The following is a 22,260-nucleotide window of genomic DNA, read 5'->3' as shown; positions in this document are numbered from 1 at the left end:
TTATTAAGTCTAGACGTCTCAAAAGGAAATTTTGGATATGCAGTACAAAACAGATTTGTTGTACTCTTACATATTTGATCATGTAGGAGTTATTTCAAGCCAACATTGTAAATTCTTATATATGTCTCATGTTAAACCTGTTTCTCTAGTAAACACTGAATAATACATTCCTAAAATTCATGGTATCCTTTTACAGTCAAGTCATGGTCCATCTGATCTCTCACAACCAAAAACAGCAGTATGCTTTATTTTTTCATAGAAGTGATGGCAAAATTACCACAAAACTTGAAGTTATAACAATATAACCATGAAAAGTAAAATGGTGATTGTAAAAAAACAAAATTTATGTAAATCATAATATTAACAATAATTTCAATGGAAAAATTACATACTTGATATAATTTTGTTGAGATATATCCAGGTATCCTATTAGAATATGAAAAAACAAACATTTACTAATATACAGGTTGTGTGAAAACAATTCAGCTTTTCAAAACTCATGTTTATATGTCTCTAAGTATGCATACATATACATATATACTATAACTTGAAATTTAAAAAATATTTACAAAGAATGTGAAGTATATACATCAAGAAAATTAAAATTAAAATTTTTTTTAAAAAATTAAAATCAAAGTAAATGGGATATCTCATCATTTAAAAAACAAAAAAAATTTTTTTTTGGCTTTTTAGTGGCCTATCCTTCCCAGTACTAAAACCAAAACAAAATCAAAATGATATAAATACTAATTCTACTTGGAAGTGAGAAATACATTACAATTCTTCTTATTTAATTAAAAGATACTATGTATTAAGTTCAAAGACAATGGCTTTACAAAAATATGTCAATATTTTTACAGTAAAGACTACAATTACTTAGTTTAGATATTTATAAGTCACTTACTGAAAAAGAGAAGGATAGGATCCTAGGATATCTCTACCTGAAAGTTTATTTTCAAAAAAATTTATGAAATGATGATATACAATTTTTCATATAATCTGACAGGTCTCCACTATATAAGAAATTTTCAGAAGATTTTCAATAGGCTTACATACATGGAGTTTCTCACCAGTGTAATTATTTCAAGTAGTTGATAAAATCTGTGTTCACTGAATGCTTTCCCCACATTGCTTATATATAAAAAGTTTCTCCCCAGTGTGAGATCTATGTATATACAATGAAAACTTACTAGCAAATCTTTTTCTACATGGCTTACATACATGGCTTCCAACCTGTGTGAATTCTTCCAAGTATTTGACAATATTTGAGTAGTAAATGCCTTTCCACATTACTTGCATACAAAAGGTTTCTCCTTAGTGTGAGTTTTTTCATGTACGTTATAAGAACTCTTTGTAGTAAAGGCTTTTCCACATTGCTTGCACCCATAAGGTTTCTCTCCAGTGTGAGTTCTTTCATGTATTTGACAGTATTGGTGTGTAGTAAATGCCTTCCCACATAGCTTGCACACATAAGGCTTTTCCCCTGTGTGACTTTTTTCATGTACATTGTAAGAACTCTTTGTAGTGAATGCTTTTCCACATTCCTTACACACATAAGGTTTCTCCCCAGTGTGAGTTCTTTCATGTTTTTGACAGTATTGGTGTGTAGCGAATGCTTTGCCACATCGCTTGCATGTATAAGGTTTCTCCCCTGTGTGACTTTTTTCATGTACTTTATAAGAACTCTTTGTAGTGAATGCTTTTCCACATTCCTTACACACATAAGGTTTCTCCCCGGTGTGAGTTCGTTCATGTATCTGACAACATTGGTGTGTACTGAATGCTTTCCCACATTGCTTGCACACATAAGGTTTCTCTCCACTGTGAGTTCTTTCATGTCTTTGACGATACTTGTGTGTAGCAAATGCCTTCTCACATTGCTTGCAAGCATAAGGCTTTTCCCCTGTGTGAATTTTTTCATGTTCTTTATAATAACTCTTTGTAGTAAATGCTTTTCCACACTGCTTGCACACATAAGGTTTCTCTGTTGTGTGACTTTTTTCATGTATGTTGTAAGAGCTCTTTCTAGTGAATGCTTTTCCACATTCCTTGCACACATAAGGTTTCTCCCCAGTGTGAGTTCTTTCATGTATTTGACAAAAACGGTGTGTAGTAAATGCCTTCCCACATTGTTTACATACATAAGGTTTCTCCCCAGTGTGAGTACTTTCATGTCTTTGGCAGTATCTGTGTGTGCTGAATGCCTTCCCACATTCCTTACATACATAGGATTTCTCCCCAGTGTGAATTCGTTCATGGCGTTTACAGGTACTGTGTACACTGAATGCTTTTCCACATTGCTTACATACATAAGGTTTTTCCCCAGTGTGAATACTTTCATGTATTTTACACTGAGTTTGTGTGCCAAATGCTTTCCCACATTGCTTACATGCATACGGTTTCTCTCCAGTGTGAATTCTTTCATGTATTTTACAGGTAATCTGCATAGTGAATGCTTTCCCACATTGCTTGCAAACATAAGGTTTTTCTCCTGTGTGAATTTTTTCATGTATGTTATAGTAATATTTTGTAGTAAATGCTTTTCCACACTGTTTACATACATATGGTTTCTCTCCAGTGTGAATTCTTTTATGTCTCTGACAGTTACTGTGAGTGCTAAATGCTTTCCCACATAGCTTACATACATAGGGTTCCTCACCAGTGTGGGTTTGTCTATGTCTATGAAATGCAGGCTTATCAACAAATCCTTTTCCACATTGCTTACATACCTTAGGTTTCTCCTCCATGTGAAATGTTTCATGAATTTTAGAAGTCTGAATACTGAAAGTTTCCCCATATTGCTTATATACATACAGTTTCTTACCAGTGTAAATATTTTCATGGATTTGAACACCACTGGGAGTCCTGGAGGCTTTCATACTTTTCTTACCTCCAGTGGTCTTCTCTCCAGGGTCAGGTCTTTCATTACATGCAGAGTAGGTTTTCCCATATTGCTCATATTGATAGGGTGTCTCTCCAATCTTTATTGCTGCAAGCTTCATAAAGGACTGAAAATCACTGCAGCTTTCTCCATGCTCAATACATTTACTCAGCTTATCATCCAATCCCAAATACTCATCTGGTTGCAGGCCAATGTAAGGTAAAATGGGAACAATTCTTGATAAATGCCCAATCAGGGGCTTTCTACAAGCAAGGCTTTCAGTTGGTTTTAAAGCAGCTTGCTGCATGTCCACTTTAGCATCTGGAGAACAAGGGAATAAATTTCCATATTGATCACAAGATTTATATGGATACCATTTTGCTTCCTCTTCATTTCTGTGAAGAAAAAAAGAACAAAAGTATCAATCACAATAGAAGGTCTCCATATCCGTAATTTATCAAGACAGGTTTTGGTTTGATACTTGCTAAAATTTTATGGGAATGAATTGGCTGATTGCCCTGGAGGATACCTCTAAAACACTCATTCTCCAAAGGATAGTATTCAATGAAGAATTTTAAATTGATAAATACTTGCAATACTTAGGGTCTACTTTCAATTATGTCCTTGATACATATATGGATTATACATTCCTTTTCACTCCTTTTTCCCCATCACTCTCCCCTTCTCTCCTTACCGTGGCCATGTTTCCCACCTCCAACAAATCAGCCTTTCTTTTCCCTAGCATTTCTTAATTTTACTCCCTATTTTAAATTTTGGTACCTTGCATAAAATAAAACAAATGATAATTCACATTGTATGTCTCATTTATTTAATTTAACATTATAAGATGGAGTCTCATCTGTTTGTGTTGGTTTTGGTTTTTTTGTCAAAAAATATATAATTATCCTTTATGGCTGAACATATAGCATGTTCTTCCAGTGCTAAGAATCAAACAAGGTTCTTAACACTAAATTAAATTTCTAGATTTTTTATCTCTAAGTCTAATTTTGAAGTCTAATTAATCACTAATTTGGTGAGCATGAACTTCATGTTGTCATCCTGCTCACTAAGTTTACCACAGTACTGGGATTAGAAGAAGGGACCACTGTGTTGAGCCTATCCAACATGTTCTTCATCCATACATTCCATGAAAGGCATCTAGACTTTCAAGAGAAATCAGGTACTGTGAATTATTTCCACAACTCAAGGACTGTGAATACCCATGCATTGCTTTGAGCATGACTACATATGTACAAGATAAAGTAATTGTGAACTGTTTCAAAATATACAAAGGGAAGTATGCCTGGATCATATGCAAACTTGCAATTCTACATTTGAGACATCTGTATATTTATAATCAAAATAGTTTATATTCCTAACAACAAAACATGAGGGTGTCTCCTAGGAATTTTAAAACATGAATGTATCCAATTCTCTGAAGGATGTTTTCAAACTATCACCACACTAACAATAATTTGCCTTATGAATATTGCTTCCAAGTTAGCAATATTTTAGATAATGTACATATCATATTTGCATATATAATTTGAAGATGAGTTTCTATCAAAGTCCATAATTTATTCTTCTCATACATACCTACGTACATTATCTAAATGCAAAGTCATACATTTTCATGACATTGATCATAACAGAAGGCTTTTATACTGATGTATGAGACAGTGTCTCTTATAGCACAGTGTTTTTGCCAAGTTAGTTTCCTATATTGGAGTATTTCTGTATTAAAGGTCAAATTATACAAAATCAACTATATGAAAACTAAAAGAATTTTTTGAGATTAAATAAATGTGAACATAACTTCATTTTTCTAGATTCCTTGCTTGTAATGTTTCTGCTCATACACCAACTCTTAGGGAATATTACTTTTCCTTGTAAATGAAAATTACCTTAGATTTCTTGAGCAACTTTTGTATTCTTCAATTTGCTGGTTTTCCCAGATCCTTCCTGAATTGTAGCCAAGAAATACAAAAAAATCACTATGTCATTATACAACAACTAGCAGGTAGCAGTTAGAACCACAGTAAAATATAAACAGGTCTGAGATGTTTTTCAAAATGTTTTCATGTTCTACTTAATACATCACTATCAGTGAGCAAGAACCAATGCTCTATGATTGCATAAATGAGAAAACAATGTCATCCTTACCTATAGCAGTCATATTCATAAATGTTTCCCACATCACATCTCTGTATAAGTCCTTTTGGAATGGATTCAGCAAAGCCCACTCCTCCATGGTAAAGTTCACAGCAACATCCTCCAAGGAAACTGGCTCCTAAATAATCACAGATACATTTCCTGAAAAAAGGTTGAGATTTACAACTTGAGATATCTGAACTCCTCTTGTGAAAACTGAACTGAGCTTGATTGCCTTGGTCAACAAACTCATGAATGTGGATATATTTTCACACAGCAATTTTGATGCTAGACTGCAACTCACTGCTACAGCGGTAGCAAAAGAGTACCATGGTTGACTGAAAGAGTCCCAGAAATTGTATTTGTGCACTGTTTCAAAACAGAGCTCATAGAAAGTCCATGGAAATTACCATCCACAAAACGCAAAAGAGGATAAATATTAAACAAATTTTTCTAATAGATCAAACTCTATGCCTATTTAAATCTGACTATTCATAGAATTAAGTCATTCTTTCTTTGATTGTACTTAGGTAGCATGAACACCAACAGAACGAATCCACCAGGCAATACAAGCAACTCAATGGAGGGGAAAAAATGGGAGCCAACTACAGGAAAATAACATGACAAGGATAAGTGCATGCACAACAGTTATAACCATCATACTTAATGGTTTCAATTTACCAATCAAAAGAAACAGACACACAGACTGTATTAAAAGGCAAGATCATGACATGCTGCATATAAGAAACACATATAATTCAAAAAGAAATTCCCACACTCAAAAGTCAAAACTTCATATGAAAGGAACTGAGAAAAAGGCAGGGGTAGCTACTCTGTTAGCAGAAAAAATGAATTTTAATCCAAGACTGATTAGGAGAGACAAAGAAAGTTACTAAATGCTAGTAAAAGAAACAATCGAAGAGGGACAACAAGAATATTAATGCACCCAACTACATACAACAAATATTAATGGACATGAAAAATCCAATATTTACTAATACAACTATAATGGGAAACACCTCAATAAAACACTGTTACAAACAGGCAGATCAACTAGACAAAAAAATCAACAATGAAACATCAGAATTGAACTAAGTGTTTGAACAAATCAACTTAGTAGATGTCTGCAGTGTTCTACCCTATAATATCAGGATATGCATTCTTCCTAGCTACACATTGACATTATCCAAAATAGAAAACATGCTAGTTCACAGAACATGTTTAAGTAAATGCAAAAGAACTGAAGCTATCCCATGCATATCATCAGAACACAGTGGAATGAAACTGGAAATCAATGGCAAAAAGCCCACACACAAGAACTTCAGAAACACATAGAAATTATAACCCTCCTGAAAACAGATGAAATAAAGGAAGAAATTACACGTTTTATAAATGATAATCTCAATACAACATAATGAGACTTATGAGACACAATGAAAGCAGTCTTTGAGGGAAATTTATAGTGAGGAATTTCAACATCCAGGAAAAAGAGCAAGATCAACCTCAAATTTGTAGAATAAGAAGAGAAATACAAGACCAAAGCTTATACATGGGAGAAAGAGCACAAATTAATGCAATGGAAAAAAAATTAATGCAATGGAGGCTAAGAAAACAATACAAAGAATCAATAAACAAATAATTGGTTCTTTGAATGAATAATAAAATTAGGAAAACCCTAGTCAATCGTATCAAAAAAGAAAAGACTCAAATTCATGTAGTTAGAAACAAAATGGGTAAAATTGCAATAAATTCTACAGAAATCCAGAAGATCATCAATACCTATACTGAAAATCTATATTCTAATAGAATAGAAAATGCAGAAAAAATGGACAGATCTCTTAATACATATGAATTATCAAAGCTGAAGCAAGAAGATATAACATTTTAAATAACCTAATATCACTTAATGAAATTGAACACATAATTAAAAATCTATTAACAAAGAAAAGTCCATATCTGTTAAATTCACTGCTGAATTCTACAAGAACTTTAGAGAAGATCTAATACCATTGCTTCTCAAATGCTTTAATGAAATTTAGAGGAAAATAATAATCCCAAATTCATTCCTGGAAGCAAGTATTACCTTGACACCAAAGCCAGAAAAGGATACAATTAGAAGCTAATCTCCCTAGTGAACATACATATAAATATCCTCAGTAAGAAACTGGCAAAAAATGCACCATATCATCAAGATTATATACCATGGCAAGCAGAATTCATCCCAGGGCTATAGGGATTGTTTAACAACAAAAAGCTATAAATGTAATATATAAATGTAATATATCATGTTAGCCAAGGACAAAAACAGTATGATCATGTTTAAAGATACAGAAAAGCCACATGACAAAGTCCAACATCCATCCATGATAAAAACTCACTGAAAATTACAATAGGTCTTTATCTCAGTCCATTAAAAGCCATTCATGACAAAGCAACAGTGTCTTAGTTACATTTTCTCTCATTGAGACAAAATATCTGATCCAAAGTGAAGGGAATGTTTATTTCTTACAGTTTTTGGGGTTTCAGTCTATATTCAGCCGGCTCCAAGTAAAGATGGTGGGGCTGCTGTTTATGGCAGCAAAGCGCAAACCAGCAAGAGAGAAAAGACAAGGCTTCTTCCTGCCCTTACACTGTATGTTAGCTCCACCCCTGGGTAGATGTAGCACTCATACCACCAATCCCAGTGCTAGACAATGAACCAAACATGAATGTTAGATTCAGCTGTGCCCATTATTATATGAGGCTTGGGGAGGGGGCATCTGAATAAACCATAACATTCCACCCCTGCTCCCCCAAAGATGTATGCACATACTTTATACATTTAGTCCATCTCCAAGAGCTGTCAAAGTCCTAACATTGCTGAAAAGGCCAAGTCCCAAGTCTCCTCTGAAATATAAGGCAAACTTTAGCTGCAAGCCTCTGTATAAATGAAAACAAAGTTAAACATTTCCAACATACAATGGCAAAATATTACCATTTCAAAGGGTATAAACAGGGGGATACAAAGAATTGGGACCAAAGGAAGTCCAGCAGGGCAAACGTTAAGTCTTGGAGTTCCACATTCAGCATCTGAAGCAATCTGGTTGTGAGCTCCAAAAGGCTTGAGTGACTTCACCCCCATTGCACTTGCAGGAGTTTCCACTCCCACAACTTCTCTCTTAAGCTGATTCTGCTCAGTATTTGCAGCTTTCCTTGGATGATCCACGCTCCTGGCTTTTCCACACTTCTGGGGTCTCCACTGTACCTTAGGCTTCACACTCCCGGCTTCACATATTGTCCTCTCAGGGGCACAATGCTTGGCCTCCCAGGGCTTCTGAAATTGGGGAGGAAGCTGCCTTAATCTCAGAACTTCTGCATTCTCCATTCACCTAGAATCAGCACCACATGGAGGCTGCTGAGGTCTGCTGCCAGCTGGAGCAGTAGCCAGGTTTCTTCTCTCTTGGCTGTAGGGGTCAAGTGCCTGGTTTGCTGAGCTCTCTGAACCTGATTGTGAGGAACAGATTCTCTATGCCACCATCATCCAGGAATCTGGTGTGGCCACTACCATTTTGGAACCTCCTATAGCCTGTGTTGCCACTCTAGAATACAGTACTCTGTGACGTTCTTCTCCATGCAAAGTTTTTCACATTTGCATTTTTTATTTCTTAAAAACACAAAAGCAAAACAGACAAAAAGGTAGAAACAGTTTTGAGGCTGCAAAGGGTAGAGACCCACTGCTTCCTGGGATGCCCCTAGGCCATCGTTTTTATTTTTCTGTTCCTTCTGAGCAATCAAGGTCTCAGCTCTATCTTTACAGTTCACAGCTTTCTGGCCTAACTTACACTATTTTAAATCATCATGCTGAGGTCTTTGCTCTTGATTCACAACATAAATCTAGCTAAAATTTCCCAACAATAGCCACGCCACTGCCTCAACACTAGACTGCCTTGAAATTTCTTTTACCAAACTAATCAGTCTGCTGCTCTTAATCTTAGTCTCAGGCAAAGTCTCTGGACACAAGAAAAATGCAGACAAACTTTCCGCCAAACTATAACACACATCATGTGGAGTTCAACAACCAATAAAGTCTTTCTTCCCAGCAGAAGTCACCCAAGCTTGGTCTTTACTGACAAGTTTTCTATCAGCCTTTTGGTCTCCTGAGCTCTGACCAGAATCTCCTCTATAGAACAGCAGGCTGCTCTAGCTTTTTGCATTCAAGCAACATATCCAAACCTTTACAAACTCTTCCTACAAGCCATTAACGCTCTTGAACCACACAATCAGGTACAGTCACAGCAAAAACCCCAATCCCAGTACCAAATTCTGTCTTAGTTACTTTATCCTCTCATTGTTGAACCAAATACTTGACGCCCAAAGTGAAACAAGGAAAGCTTTATTTATTACAGTTTTTTGGGTTTCAGTCTATACTCAGCTGGCTCCAAGGCAGGATGGTGAGGTCACTGTTCTTGACCACCCCAAACAACAAAGTGTAAATCAGGCAAGAGAAAAAAAGACATGCCTTTTTTCCTGCCCTTACACTGTATATCAGCTCTACACCTGGGTAGGTATAGCACTCATACCACCAATCCCAGTGCTGGACAATTAACCAATCACAAATGCTAGATTCAGCTGTATCCATGATTGCATGAGGCTTGGAGGAGGAGCATCCAAACAAATGACATCAAACAGCCAACATCATACTAACTGTAGAAGAGCTGAGTGCTTTCACTCTAAAGTCAGGAACAAGACAAGGAAGTCCAGTTAAGTTTTTTCAAAATAGTCCTGCAAACAAAGCAATTAGACAAGAGAAAGAAATAAAAGCAATAAGAGGAAAGGAAGAAGGCAAATTATCATTATTTGCAGATGACATGACACCCTATATAGAACAGCCCAAAAACTCCACCAAAAGACTTCTACATTTAGCATCATAAAATTTAGTAGTGTAGTTGGATACAAAGTCAACGCTCATAATTCAATAGCCTTTCTGTACACAAATAACAAACTCACTAAGAGAGAAATAAAGGAAACAACATCTTTCACAATAGCATTTAAAACAATGAAACAACTAACAATCAATCTAACAAAGAAAGTAAAAAGACTTCAAGATTGAAAACTGTAGGGCTCTAAAAAACAAGATCAAAAAGGATACTAGAAGATGAAAAAATGTTCTTTGGTAGGGAAGAATCAACGTAGTGAAAATCAACGTAGTGAAAATCAACATCATCTCAAAATTGTTATGTAATTCTACTAAGAATTCCAGCAGCATAATTCACGCATTTACAACACACAATCCTAATATTTGTTTGGAACTAGAAGAGATCTAGAATACCAAAAGCCAATCTAAGCAACAAAGGCAAAGCAAGGGCATCACAATTTCTGACTTGAAATTCTGTTACAACACTAAAGTGATAAAAGCAGCACTACATATAAAAAAGAAAGAAAAAACAGACCTAACAGTAAGTAGAGTAGATTATGTGATGCCGAAACAACTCCAGACACACTCAGCCATCTAATCTGTAATAATGCAAGCAAAAATGTTCACTGGAAGAAAGACAGCCTCTTTAATAAACGGTGCTGGAAAAACTGGCTTTCCACATGCTGAAGATTAAAACTGGATTGACATCTTTCATCATTCACTAAACTAAAACTGAAATGGATCAAAAATCTAACTATTAAAATAGAGACATCAGGGGCTGGGGATTTAGCTCAGCGGCATAAGCACCTGCCTTGCAAGCAGGCAGTCGTGAGTTCAATCCCCGGTATCGATAAAAAAGCAAAAAAAAAAATAGACATTAAATTTGCTGGAAGGCAGGATAGGTAGAACACTTCAAGACATTAGTGTAGACAAAGATTTCACAACAAAACCTGCACAAAGAATTAACAGCTAGGATCTCATTTTACAGAAAAACTATTACACAGCAAGTGAAACCACAGGATGTATAAACGTAATACATTGTGTGGTAAAAATTTTGCCACCTATTCTCCAGAAAAAGGACTGCTATCTGGAATATATAAAGAACTAAAAAAAAAAAAAAAATCAACCAGAAACCCAAATTTAAAGGCCCAATCTTAAAATAGTCATCTGAAAGGAACAGATACTTCTCAGGCAAGTAGGAATGGCAAATAAATACATGGAAAAATGTTCAACATCACTGGTCATTTAAGACATGCAAATTGAAACAATGCAGAGATTTCTTCTCACTTCAGGAAGAATGGCTATTATCAGGAAATCAATCAATCACATTATATTGGTGGAGCTACGGGTAAAAAGGAACCTTTCTCCACTGTTAGTATGAATGTAGACTAAGCACTATGGAAATCAGTGCAGAGATTCCTCAAATCACCAGGACTAGAGGTCCCTTTTGACTCAGTTATTCTTCTTGGTATCTTCCCTAAACAATTGAAAGTATCATACCATAGTGATACATGCACACTATATTTATAGCAGCACAGTTTGTAATTTCTAAATCTTGGAAACAGCCCAATCGTTCATCAATTCTGAATGGATAAAAAAGATAAGAGTTTTTTTACAATGGAATACTACTCAGGCATAAAGGAGGATATTCTTGAGATATTTTTGGTAAATGGATGCACTTTGAGACAATATTCTTAAGTTAAATAAATTGGACATGTGTAAATACCACACTTCTTCTCTGGTGTAAGAAATCAAAAGTGCAATTAAAACAAAAATATGTAATAGATAATGTGAAATATGAGGAAAATCTTTAAATGGCAAAGAAACTAGGGAGGAGGACAGAGGATGGAAGGGAAAAAAGAGACAAGGAAAAATGAAAACTAAGTTCTTGGAGAGAGGAGCAACGAAGATGGCACATAGATAGCAACGGATTACAGAAGTTCCGTGAAATAGTTGACTTAGAATTCAACATAATACAGAGTGGGGAGCCCCAAACAGAGGGAGATGAATTCTCTCGTCCCAAGAAGAAATTAAGGTGACTTGCCAGCCATCTGAAGTCCCACCGCAACTGGTCGAGGCCATGACTTGCTGGGGTCCCATCGTGATTTGCGGAGGTCCTGCAACTGGCAAGGTCCTGATGCGACTGGCCGAAGTCCCACCACAACTGGCTAGGGTCCTGCCATAACTGCCCTGGGTCCCACCAGGACTTGCCAAGCTGTCTGAGGTCCCGCAACTTCGACTCACTGGAGGCACAGTTACACTGAATTCAGGGGTAGGCCAGCCGAAAGGAAGGCTGAGTTGGCGGGGAGCCCACATCGACCTGTGAGTGATGGGAGTAGAACCATTCCAAAAATAGGGGGGATCCGGCAGATGACATTCTGGGAATGGGCAGGACTGGCAAGGACAAGGGGCAGCAGAGACTTCAGTCAGTTGTTCCCTTCCCAAACGGGATTGGTGGAGTAAGCTAGGCCTGGGTCATGTGACCCGGCTGAGACCCAATAGGTTATCCGAGGTCAAGTCCCTGCAGAGGTGGCACACATTGGCCCAGTGAGGTCTCGGAGGTTTGGCTGGTCTGGAGGGGAGGCAACACAAAGTAATACAGTAGTGCAGGCCACAGCAGCTTGACGGATCTGGAGCGAAGGGGCTGGCATACCCTGTCCCTGTCTGCAACTCACTAACACACTGCAGTGTGAAGGGTCATCTAGCCAGTGTGCTTCAGAAGAATTGTAACCAATAAAGAAAGAAACTGGGGCCTCCTGGAAGAAGCAAAAAAGATGGGAAGAGGAGGCAACAACAAAAAGTCCCCAGGTGCCAACCCTGAGAACACTTACCCAGGACAGGTAAATACAAAGGAGAATGAGAACAGCAAACATGCAATATCAGACACAGCACCAGTGACATACAGAGATATATTCGGGACCTCATAGACAAGTTGAAAAGTGAAATATTTAGCCAAAAAAAGCAAGATATAAGATTAATAAAAGAGATACTAAGCACCTGTCGAGCAGACACAGATGGAAGAAGGAGGACCTCAAATACAGGAGAGAACCATTTGGTGAAGAATATAAAAAAAATACAGAATACATAAAGCAGATTCAAAGAGATCACCAGGAAATTAAAAACTCTATGGAAAGATGGCAAATCTGCTTGAAAGAAACTAAGGATAGATTATCCAAACTGGAGGACAATTTTGCAATGTGGGAGTATGAAAGGGAAAACTTTTTAAAAATAACAAGGAATGGGGCTGGGGATTTAGCTCAGCGGCATAAGTGCCTGCCTTGCAAGCAGGCAGTCGTGAGTTCAATCCCCGGGAACCGATAAAAAGGAAAAAGACCAAAAATAATAATAATAATAATAATAATAATAATAAGGAAACAAGCAGTAACAATACTTGAGAATAAAGAATGTAAATGAAGAAGCTGGGATACAAACAAAGGAACTACAAAGGTTATTCACAGAAATAATTAAGGAAAACTTCCCAAACATAGGAAAAGGAAATGATATTCAAATGTAGAAGGCATACAGAACCCCAACCACCTACAACCAAAACAGAACTACACCAGGCATATAATAATCAAGATCCCAGAAATTCAATATAACAACAGAATATTAAAAGCTGTTAGAGACAAGAAACAGATAACCTACAGAGGAAGGCCCATCAGAATAATGACAGATTTCTCAACACAAACCATCAAGTCAAGAAGAGCCTAGAGCAAAATATTCCAAGCCCTGAAAGAAAATAATCTCCATCCCAGATTGATATACCCCGATAAACTGTCTCTAGAAATTAATGGAGAAACAAGATGCTTCCAAGACAAAGAGGAACTTGGGAAATTTGCAACCACCAATCCAACCCCACAGAGAACACTGCAGGGCATTCTAGAGAGAGAGAAAACTACTAGCATTTCAGGAACAGTGGCAGAGAGGCCTCAATGAATGGAACAGAAAACAGAATGAAGAAGACAAGCAGACAATAGATGGCAAAAAAAGAGCATAACAGAAATGAGGCAGAGAAGATTTTATTCAAAACTGATATGATTGATAGTATCAAGTCTGAGAGTATAGGCAACTACACTGAAGATGACAAGACTCAACAATACATTCTGGTTTGATAACTGCCGGTTTTTGAAGTTCTATATTATATACAAAGTTGTGTTTTTATTAATGTTATGTACTGATACATTCACTTATACTATGTCTGATGATATAACCAATTCTATTGCAGATAACAAGAGACAACACAGGAACCATGGTAGAACTCTTTGTACAATGGTCTTATATGTTTATTTCATGTGTTTATAGGAATATGTTTTGTTTTCCCTTGCTTTGTCTTTTTTCTCCCTCTAATATAGAAAGGATACAAATACATGTTAAGACTCATGCATGTGTAGAATCTATAAACAGTTTATGAGAACTGATCACATGACACATGATGAAATGAACAGATACTCTCAAGAAAAAGAGACACCAAAACACCCAGTGCTGATCCTGGAGTGTCATAATGTGAAACCCAGTAATAGTATTATTCTTTGTTCAGAGTGATATTATGCTGCTTGGGTTTGTTCAATCTCAGCATAACTGAAGATATGGATAACTGCATGTATGTTTAAGTGTATAGGATTGATAACCATATTTCTAAGTTTTTGTTGGATAGTTGAACAGAACTAGTTGCAATCTCATTGTTTGAATCCCTACTTTATAAGCTCCACTTTAGTATCTTGAATAACTATTTGTAAGAAGACAATCTGTAATCATCAACTAGTGATTTCTTACTGTTTATTTTTTTCTTTGAAATTGTATATTATTTCTACCTCTTTTCTGTTTTGTTTAGTCTTTCTTTAAATTAAAAAAAAAGACACTACAGTACCCAGTGATCATGGAGTGTCATGATGTGAAATCCAACAATACTATTATTCTTTGTTCAGAATGATTTTAACCTGCTTTAGTTTATTTAATCTAAACATAAATGAAGATATGGATAACTGCATGTATGTTTAAGTGTATAGGATTGACAACCATGTTACTAAGTTTTAGTTGGATAGTTGAACAGAACTGTTTGTGCTCACTGTTTGAATTCCCATTTACAAGTTCCATTTTTTATCTTGAACGATTTGTAAAACAACAATATGTAAACATCAACTAGTGATTTCTTACTGTTTATTTTTTCTCTGAATGTATGTATTATTTCTACCTATTTTGTTTTGTTTAATCTTTCTTTAAATAAAATTAAAAAGAACACTAAGCTCTTGTAAACAGGGAGGGGAACTAAGGTTGAAGAGAGGGTAAGGCAATGAGGAAAAAAATCAAAACACATACAGATAAAAACTGCCTATGATGAATATGATCATGATGTATATTTAAAATACAGATACAAACTGCCTATCATGAATATGATCATGATGTAAATTTAAAATGTACCAACAAAATTAGTAAAAGATAAATAAAATAAAAACTATTCCTTTACTCTGCCACACTTCTATTGACCCATCTATTCATATCTATCAAAAATACTTAGCATTTTATAATTTCTTCTCTTTTTCAAAAAGTGTGACTGCACAAGGTTCACTTCCTTCACTTTAGGTTACCCATTTGAAGCTGTGTTATAGGACATATTCTTGAGTTCCCAAGTGGTTACTATTAAAAGTATGCAGCACCATGCTTCAGTGATGTCTGTTTTATGCAAGCATTGTACTCTTGGTAAATCATGGTAATTTAAGATCCCGATCTTCAACTAGCAAGGTGACAAACATCTATGATCTCCTAAGACAGGAAGATGAAAACTATCAAAATTTCTCCCAAGCCAGTATACCTCAGTAAGATCTGCTCTCAAACAGTTTTTTAAAAGTTGCGAGTTAGTGATGTAACTTAGGAGAAAGTTTGACTTCAGATTCCGTACAATGAAAAAGCTCAAACACATCTTGAAATCTTTTGTATCCAAGAGGAACCCCTTTCCATTTTACAACAGTGATGATGTCCAATCTACTTTTAAACCTACAAGACAAGTTTCCTAACTTCTAATATTGCCTCAAAAAAATTCTCATATTGCCTCTAATATTGCATTACGTGAGCCACAGAAGAAATACTGATCTGTTACTAAAGCCTCCTTTCTTTCCGTCCGTGAACTCTGATCCAATGGCAGAACAAGTAACAAGCTTTCATTTATTATCACACTAAGAACAATCTGACTTTTGGAAAAGTTTACTTTTGTAGCTGCTGGTTTTTGCCAGCCTTCAAAATCCCCTGCTCTCCCATTTCCATTTGCTCTTGCCTGTTCAAAAAATTCTTTTATTTTATTCATTCAAGTAATCACTGACCTTAACTATGGGAATTTACTTCTACTTCGATACTTCTTTTAATAAACATTTCATTCAGTGTTTCAATTTTTAAAAACAGCGTCTAGAAACAGCCCACAGACTACAAGGCAGTTAAGTTTAGACATGGAGTCCCTGTCCTCTTCCAATTATTATGCCTCCCTGTAAATGCTCCAGTTCAGTGCATTTCTCGGTGTGGTTTTAACATGCAGTCCTTTGAGGAAGCCGTCCTTAGAAGAAACACTTTCCGCCCCCTTGTTAACACATTAACATTCCCTGAATGATTCTCAGCATTCTAAATTTTATGGAAACCCTCACTTAAATATCCAGTGTTTTTCTAAAATGCCAGGTTCGTTTTACAAGTGCATGCTGAGGAAATGGATGAACAAGCCTGAGTTCAAAGTGATTGTTTTATATCCACAGAGCCCTCTGTGAAAAAAGGTGGTCACAAACCAACTGGGCATTTACTGGGCTCTGCTTATCTACAATTAGCTCTGGATTGAGCGGCCATAGAGCTACTAACTCGGGGCACTTCTGGAAATTACGGAGCTAGTCTTATTATTTCCAATAAAATCCCTCCTAACTCGTTTCTTCGGATTCGCGATCTCTTTCCTCAATGTTGTGAGACCATGAGCCCTGTTTATGCAGTAACATGGTTGAGAGTAAAGGTCTCATGTGAGAAACTGAAGCGATGACTTTTCCATCACTGAGGAAGGATCCTAGGGTTCCCCAAAGCCGCTGCTCTCTGCAGACCCGGGGATATTCACCTCCGCCTGGGCCGCACAGTAAGGGACCGTGAGGCAGCAGTGTAACAGCACAGTGTCTGCATGCTGCGGACCCAGCACTGTCTCTGCCTGGGCAAAAGGGAAACGTTTCAGAGGGTGACGCAGCGCCCAAAGGAGACTTCGGCGTCTGCAGCTGAGTACGGGAGCCGTAAGGCGATCCTCACAGCAGTTTCCGACTACTTCCGTCCGGACCGCACCCTGCTCCATCCCAACCCCTAATCCCTTCCCGCATCGTCACCATTGCGTGCTTGAAGGTCTCCCAGGATCTTTCCAATGCAGCGCGCAGCCAGGAAAAATCACGGAAAAAGGTGGTCTATCAGTGGGGTCCTGTCGGTGTCATAGGAACAGTGGTTCCCGCGGCGCCATGACACCGGAAATGCCCTCCCCCTCTTGCCACCTGATTGGGTAGTTCAGACAGTGTTCATCGCTGATGGATTCCCGCTTCTTTGCCTGACAGCTGAGCTGAGAGTGACAGGCAAAACAAACCTGCTCCAGCTGGAGTGGATCTAAAATAATAAATTGTTTATTTTTTGTCTTTTTTGAGGTAGGGTTTCGCTGTGCAACTCATGATGATCTTGAGCTCACTTTCTACCCCAAGATGACCTCGAACTCGCGGTTGTACTCCTGCCCCCAAAGACTTTAGTGTTGAAATTACTGACTTGAGCCACGAAACTCAGCTCAAATGATAAACTGGAACTCAGGAAATTCTGAATCAGTCTCTTTCCCACAATATCAGTCTCACTTTCCATTTAGAATGATTGTATTTAAAGACTTTACTTCTAGCTTTTCAAAGCTCCCTTTTTTTAATGGATGCAGTGGACTCTTCTTGAAAATGAGTCACAAATATGCTCAGAAGGTTTCAGAGCCACTGTCCTTCGGAAGAATCAATCCCTTTATCTCAGAAGACGTCATGAGTCCAGGCCAGTCTGGAACAAAATGGAATACAGGGAGGATCACAGAATTGGAAATACAGATCTGTATCCAGATTGTGTAGCATGTCTTTGCTCTGTCGATTGAAATTATTTTTTATCTGTAATATCTATTCCTATCACATTTGAGGCGTCACTTAAGCCTCACTTAATGATGACCTTGAGCTCACTTTTTAATTTATTATTAAGAACTACAGGATACTCACTGTGCTAGAACCTTAGAATGCTTTCAAGGCTTATAAACACATAACAGATCCTTTCTTTGTAATTTAATACTTGAATCCAGAACAGATGAACAGAGACCAAAGCAAATCATAATATAGGTCATATTAAAGGTGCGAGTAGATTGTGGACAATGTAACATCAAATGCTGAATGATTTCCTATGGGAAATAAGTGGATCCAGAAAGAAAAATCAGGCCTCAAAAACCAGATTTACAGAAGAGGGTAGAATTTCAGACCAATGCTTCAGTGAAGAGTACTAAGAGATATGTTAAGGACCTCAGCACTGACTTCAGTTTTCCTCTCACAGTATCCTCCGGATACACACTTCTAAAAATATTCTTCTATAAAATGTTGTGAGTGGGCCAGAGGTTTAGCTCAGGGGCACAAGCACTTGCTTGGCAAGTGTGAAGTCATGAGTTTGATCCCCAGTACCAAAAAAAAAAAAGTTATGAGTCTACAGTCTTAATAAAGATATCACAATACGTGTTTCATTCTATTCATTTACTGTGAAAGAGTGCTTCAGAGTATTTAAATTACTGCAGTATCATTGACAAGTTGTGAATTTATAATAATAAATTAAACACATTTGCAGGGAACCCTCGATCTTTCAACCAGTTGAATCATTGTAATAAATGTTGACGTTTGCATGTGATGTAAGGACAAATATTTAGGCAAGTAAGAATGATGCACGGCAAAAACTGGATCCTGATCAAGTCACCAACAATAGAGCAGTAAATCAAGCCTCCCTGATACCCAGGTTTCTGTGTTTAGGGCATGGAGATTCAAGGGGAAACAGATATCCATGCACTGTGGATTGCTTCCTGATTTATGTCAGTGGTTTCAAATCAGCAGCCCAATGTAAAATTCAATATGACTTATATAGTTTATATTTTGGGAACAGAATATTTAACAATACAGAGTTAAGATATGGGACTGTTCTGCTTTCCTGAATGCAATGATGTTATTAATATGAAAAAGGTTATATGACTGAGGTGGGTATCTTATAAAACAGAACTCACTTGTGCTTTCTATTCCACACATGGTCACCTAGCATTCAACATTATATCATGCAGAAAAAGTGTTTAACTAGATCTTTTGTGCTATTCTTTTACCCTTTCCAGCCTTAATATTCCAAAGAATTTGTTTCTATTATTTACTAATTACTCTATGTATGACACCGTGACAAACAATAGATTGGAACATTGATAGTCTTGTTAGGAATGAGAAAAAAATTATTCCCATTCACTGTCTGAGACAGCAATTGTGTAGAGAATACTGATTGCAGCAGGTAGAGTTTCCATGCACACACATCCTTAGCTTTTCCACAATATTAGGTAGAGTTTCCATGCACACATATCCTTAGCTTTTCCACAATATTAGGAATTAGGAAATTTCCCAAAAGGAGTACAGTCCAGAGGAGGGGATAAATGACACTAGAACTAAGATGAAGGGTGTTTCACATACAAAACCAAAACAAGTAATACCCCCCAAAATCCCAAAATACACAAAAGAGACAGTTTATGAAAATAGTATAGTGCTGGAACTTTCACAATTTCACACAGACCCAGAGTGGGCAGAATAAAAGGGTTTGGAATTAAGGTCAAATGCAAAATATTGGTTGATAAAATGGTGAGTTTCAAACATGACATTGAAGACAAAGCCATAAACTCAGGCACTGAAGCTTTGGGGCAATTGCTAACTTAAAAGGATCTGCTCACTGGGAGTCTGATTTGACAAAGCTGCTGAAGCTTTCTTAACTTGCATCTTATCCTATTAATGTGCAAAACTGTGATATAACTGCTACACCATTGCTTTCCAGAAGAAAAAACTTGTGTTCTTGTACTGCAGGTACAAAGACAAGACAGTATTATGGCACAAAAGTGTCAGGCCAATTTCTCCTCTATGCTCAATTTAAATTATTTATGTAAGATACATAGAGTAAAAGTCAAATAGAATCCAAAATTGCAAAAAAGAGAAATATCATTAATATGGAAAAATGTACATAAATGGGTTGATATATCTTAAATGTTATTTTCAATTTAATGAAATTCTAAACTATTTCCAATCACTATTTCCTCTTTTGTTTCTTCCTTCCATCCTTCCATCATTCTTTCGTCAGTCATACCTGTAATTGCCCAGTAGGCTATTGAATAGATTGGCCATGTTGGGAGGGGTGGTGGTCATGCACACTCAGCAATATGGACTTACTCTCACCAGGCCAGATCTGGTTATAGTCAATGATATATGCCCTATATGGCTATATGCCCACTGATTCTCCAATATGGCACCAATTCTGGGAATGATCAGCCTATGACTGGGTAGCAGTCAGACTCAACTGCTTCCAGCATGGAAAGGAGAGTGCTTTGTACTTATTGTCACACTTATATTGTAGTTGGATTTGCCTTTCCTGCTTATAATGTTGCTCCCAGTACTCCTATTCATGGATTTACATAATGCCTTTTCACCTTAAATTCCACACGGCATTGGATCTCACACCAAGAAACACATTTGACAGCCAATGAAGTGAAGAGATGGGCTCACACTCATGGAATTCACTGGGCTTACCATGTTCTTCAACATCCAGAAACAGATTATTTGATAGAAAGTTGAAATGGCCCTTTGAAGACATGCTTGCACGACAAGGGAAAGGTTCTACAAAAGGTTATACATGCTTTGAATCAGTATCCAACATAGAGTAGTGTTCACTATTACCAGGATACGAGTTCAAGAATCATGGGATGGAAGAGTGGTAGCACTCACCATTACTGATGAGATCTACCAGCAAAACTTTGAACCCTGTTCTCATGACTTTATGGTCAGCTGGTTTACACAGAAGTCTTAGTTTTGGGGGCTGGAGCAATCACAGAAAGGATACCACTGAATGGGATGCAAAGACTTCCCCCTTGGTCATTTTTGTTTCCTTATGACACTGAGGAATCAAGCTAAAAAAGGAGTTTCACTGTTGAGGGGGTGACTGACCTAGATTCAAAGAGAAAACTAAACTCTTACTTACTCTACAATGGAAGAGAGAAAAATATATTTGGAGAGCAGAACCTGTGAGGTACCTCCCAGTATAACCATGCCTTGTTACTAGTCAAAGGTAAACTATAACAATCCAATCCAGAAAGAATGTCAAATGTTCCACAACCTTCAAGAATGAAGCTATGGGTCACCACATCAAGGGAAGAACCATCTTCTGAGGGACTTGCTGATGGTCAAGGAAATACCGGGTGGGTAGTACAAGTTAGATATAAATGAGAGCTATGGCCCTGTGATCAGCTACAGAAACAAGGATTATAATTGTAATAGTTCTTTCCCAATATGCTTCCAATGCAATATGTTAATAATAGACTTAATTAAGCCTTGTTAAACGTATGTTATAGTCATCAAGTTATGAAATGTTAGAAGCATGTTCCAAAGAAAATTTCCCTTCTAATCTCGGGACGGAATTAGTTTGTTCCCATTTGCATTCTGAAGTTACAACACATAAGGTACATTTATGTGCTCATCTTTTCATTGAGAGTATGGTTTAAAGAAATGTGTCTGGTGTGAATGTAGCAAGGGATAGATTGTGAGAGTTAACTGATTGTGTCAAAACTAATCGTAGTACTGACTGAGTACTACATGCCCAACTAAATTAATCCAGCAAATTCTGGATGTGGAAGACCTACTCTAGGGAGGATTATTGCCATATGGTATAAAAAAGAAATGAAAATGGAAGGCTTGTTTCTTTTCAGGTACCGTACTCACCATCATCTTGGAAGTCATCTCTAGCTTCTAGCAGACACTTCAGCCTCCCAGTGCAGACTCTTTAGCCTGCAACTCAGACCATTCATTCTTCTGGCGCAGATGCCTTGTCTCTTGACACAGCTTCCCACGGAGACTGCAGTGGGCACCAAGCTTTCAACTGGAGTTTTTGTATATCTAGTGCAATAAAGATCTTTTGCAACCATATTTGATTGTGCAGGAAGTCCTTTTAAACCAACATTGTAAATTTTTATATATGTCTCACATGAAACTTATTTCTCTAGTAAACGCTAACTGATACATTATTCCAATTCATATCCTTTCACAGAGAAGTCATG

General features: G+C 37.1%; 1 protein-coding gene across 6 annotated transcripts; it reads right to left on the bottom strand.

Annotated features, from left to right (window-relative positions):
- Positions 1-216: 216 nt before the first annotated feature.
- LOC100722795 (zinc finger protein 709-like) lies at positions 217-22,117 on the bottom strand. 6 transcript variants are annotated; one of them, XM_063254444.1, is made up of 5 exons: positions 21,926-22,117; positions 17,261-17,948; positions 5,045-5,194; positions 4,786-4,843; positions 217-3,276 (listed from the first exon to the last, which is right to left on the bottom strand). In XM_063254444.1, the coding sequence occupies exons 3-5, from the start codon at positions 5,130-5,132 to the stop codon at positions 1,290-1,292; spliced, it is 2,133 nt and encodes a 710-aa protein (XP_063110514.1). In that variant the 5' UTR covers positions 5,133-5,194; positions 17,261-17,948; positions 21,926-22,117; the 3' UTR covers positions 217-1,289. The 6 variants fall into 6 exon arrangements, with proteins under 6 accessions (XP_063110514.1, XP_003465038.2, XP_063110513.1 ...); XM_003464990.5 differs by having other exon boundaries at positions 5,045-5,171; XM_063254447.1 differs by lacking the exon at positions 17,261-17,948 and having other exon boundaries at positions 2,965-3,079; positions 3,256-3,276; positions 5,045-5,171.
- Between the last annotated feature and the right edge of the window lie 143 nt (positions 22,118-22,260).

This window comes from Cavia porcellus, unplaced genomic scaffold, assembly GCF_034190915.1.
Source record: "Cavia porcellus strain 051 isolate PalLab524CR breed Dunkin Hartley unplaced genomic scaffold, mCavPor4.1 scaffold_8, whole genome shotgun sequence".
Lineage (NCBI taxonomy): Eukaryota > Metazoa > Chordata > Mammalia > Rodentia > Caviidae > Cavia > Cavia porcellus.
Note: the sequence above shows the minus strand (reverse complement) of the source record. Positions and strands in the feature narration are given on the sequence as shown.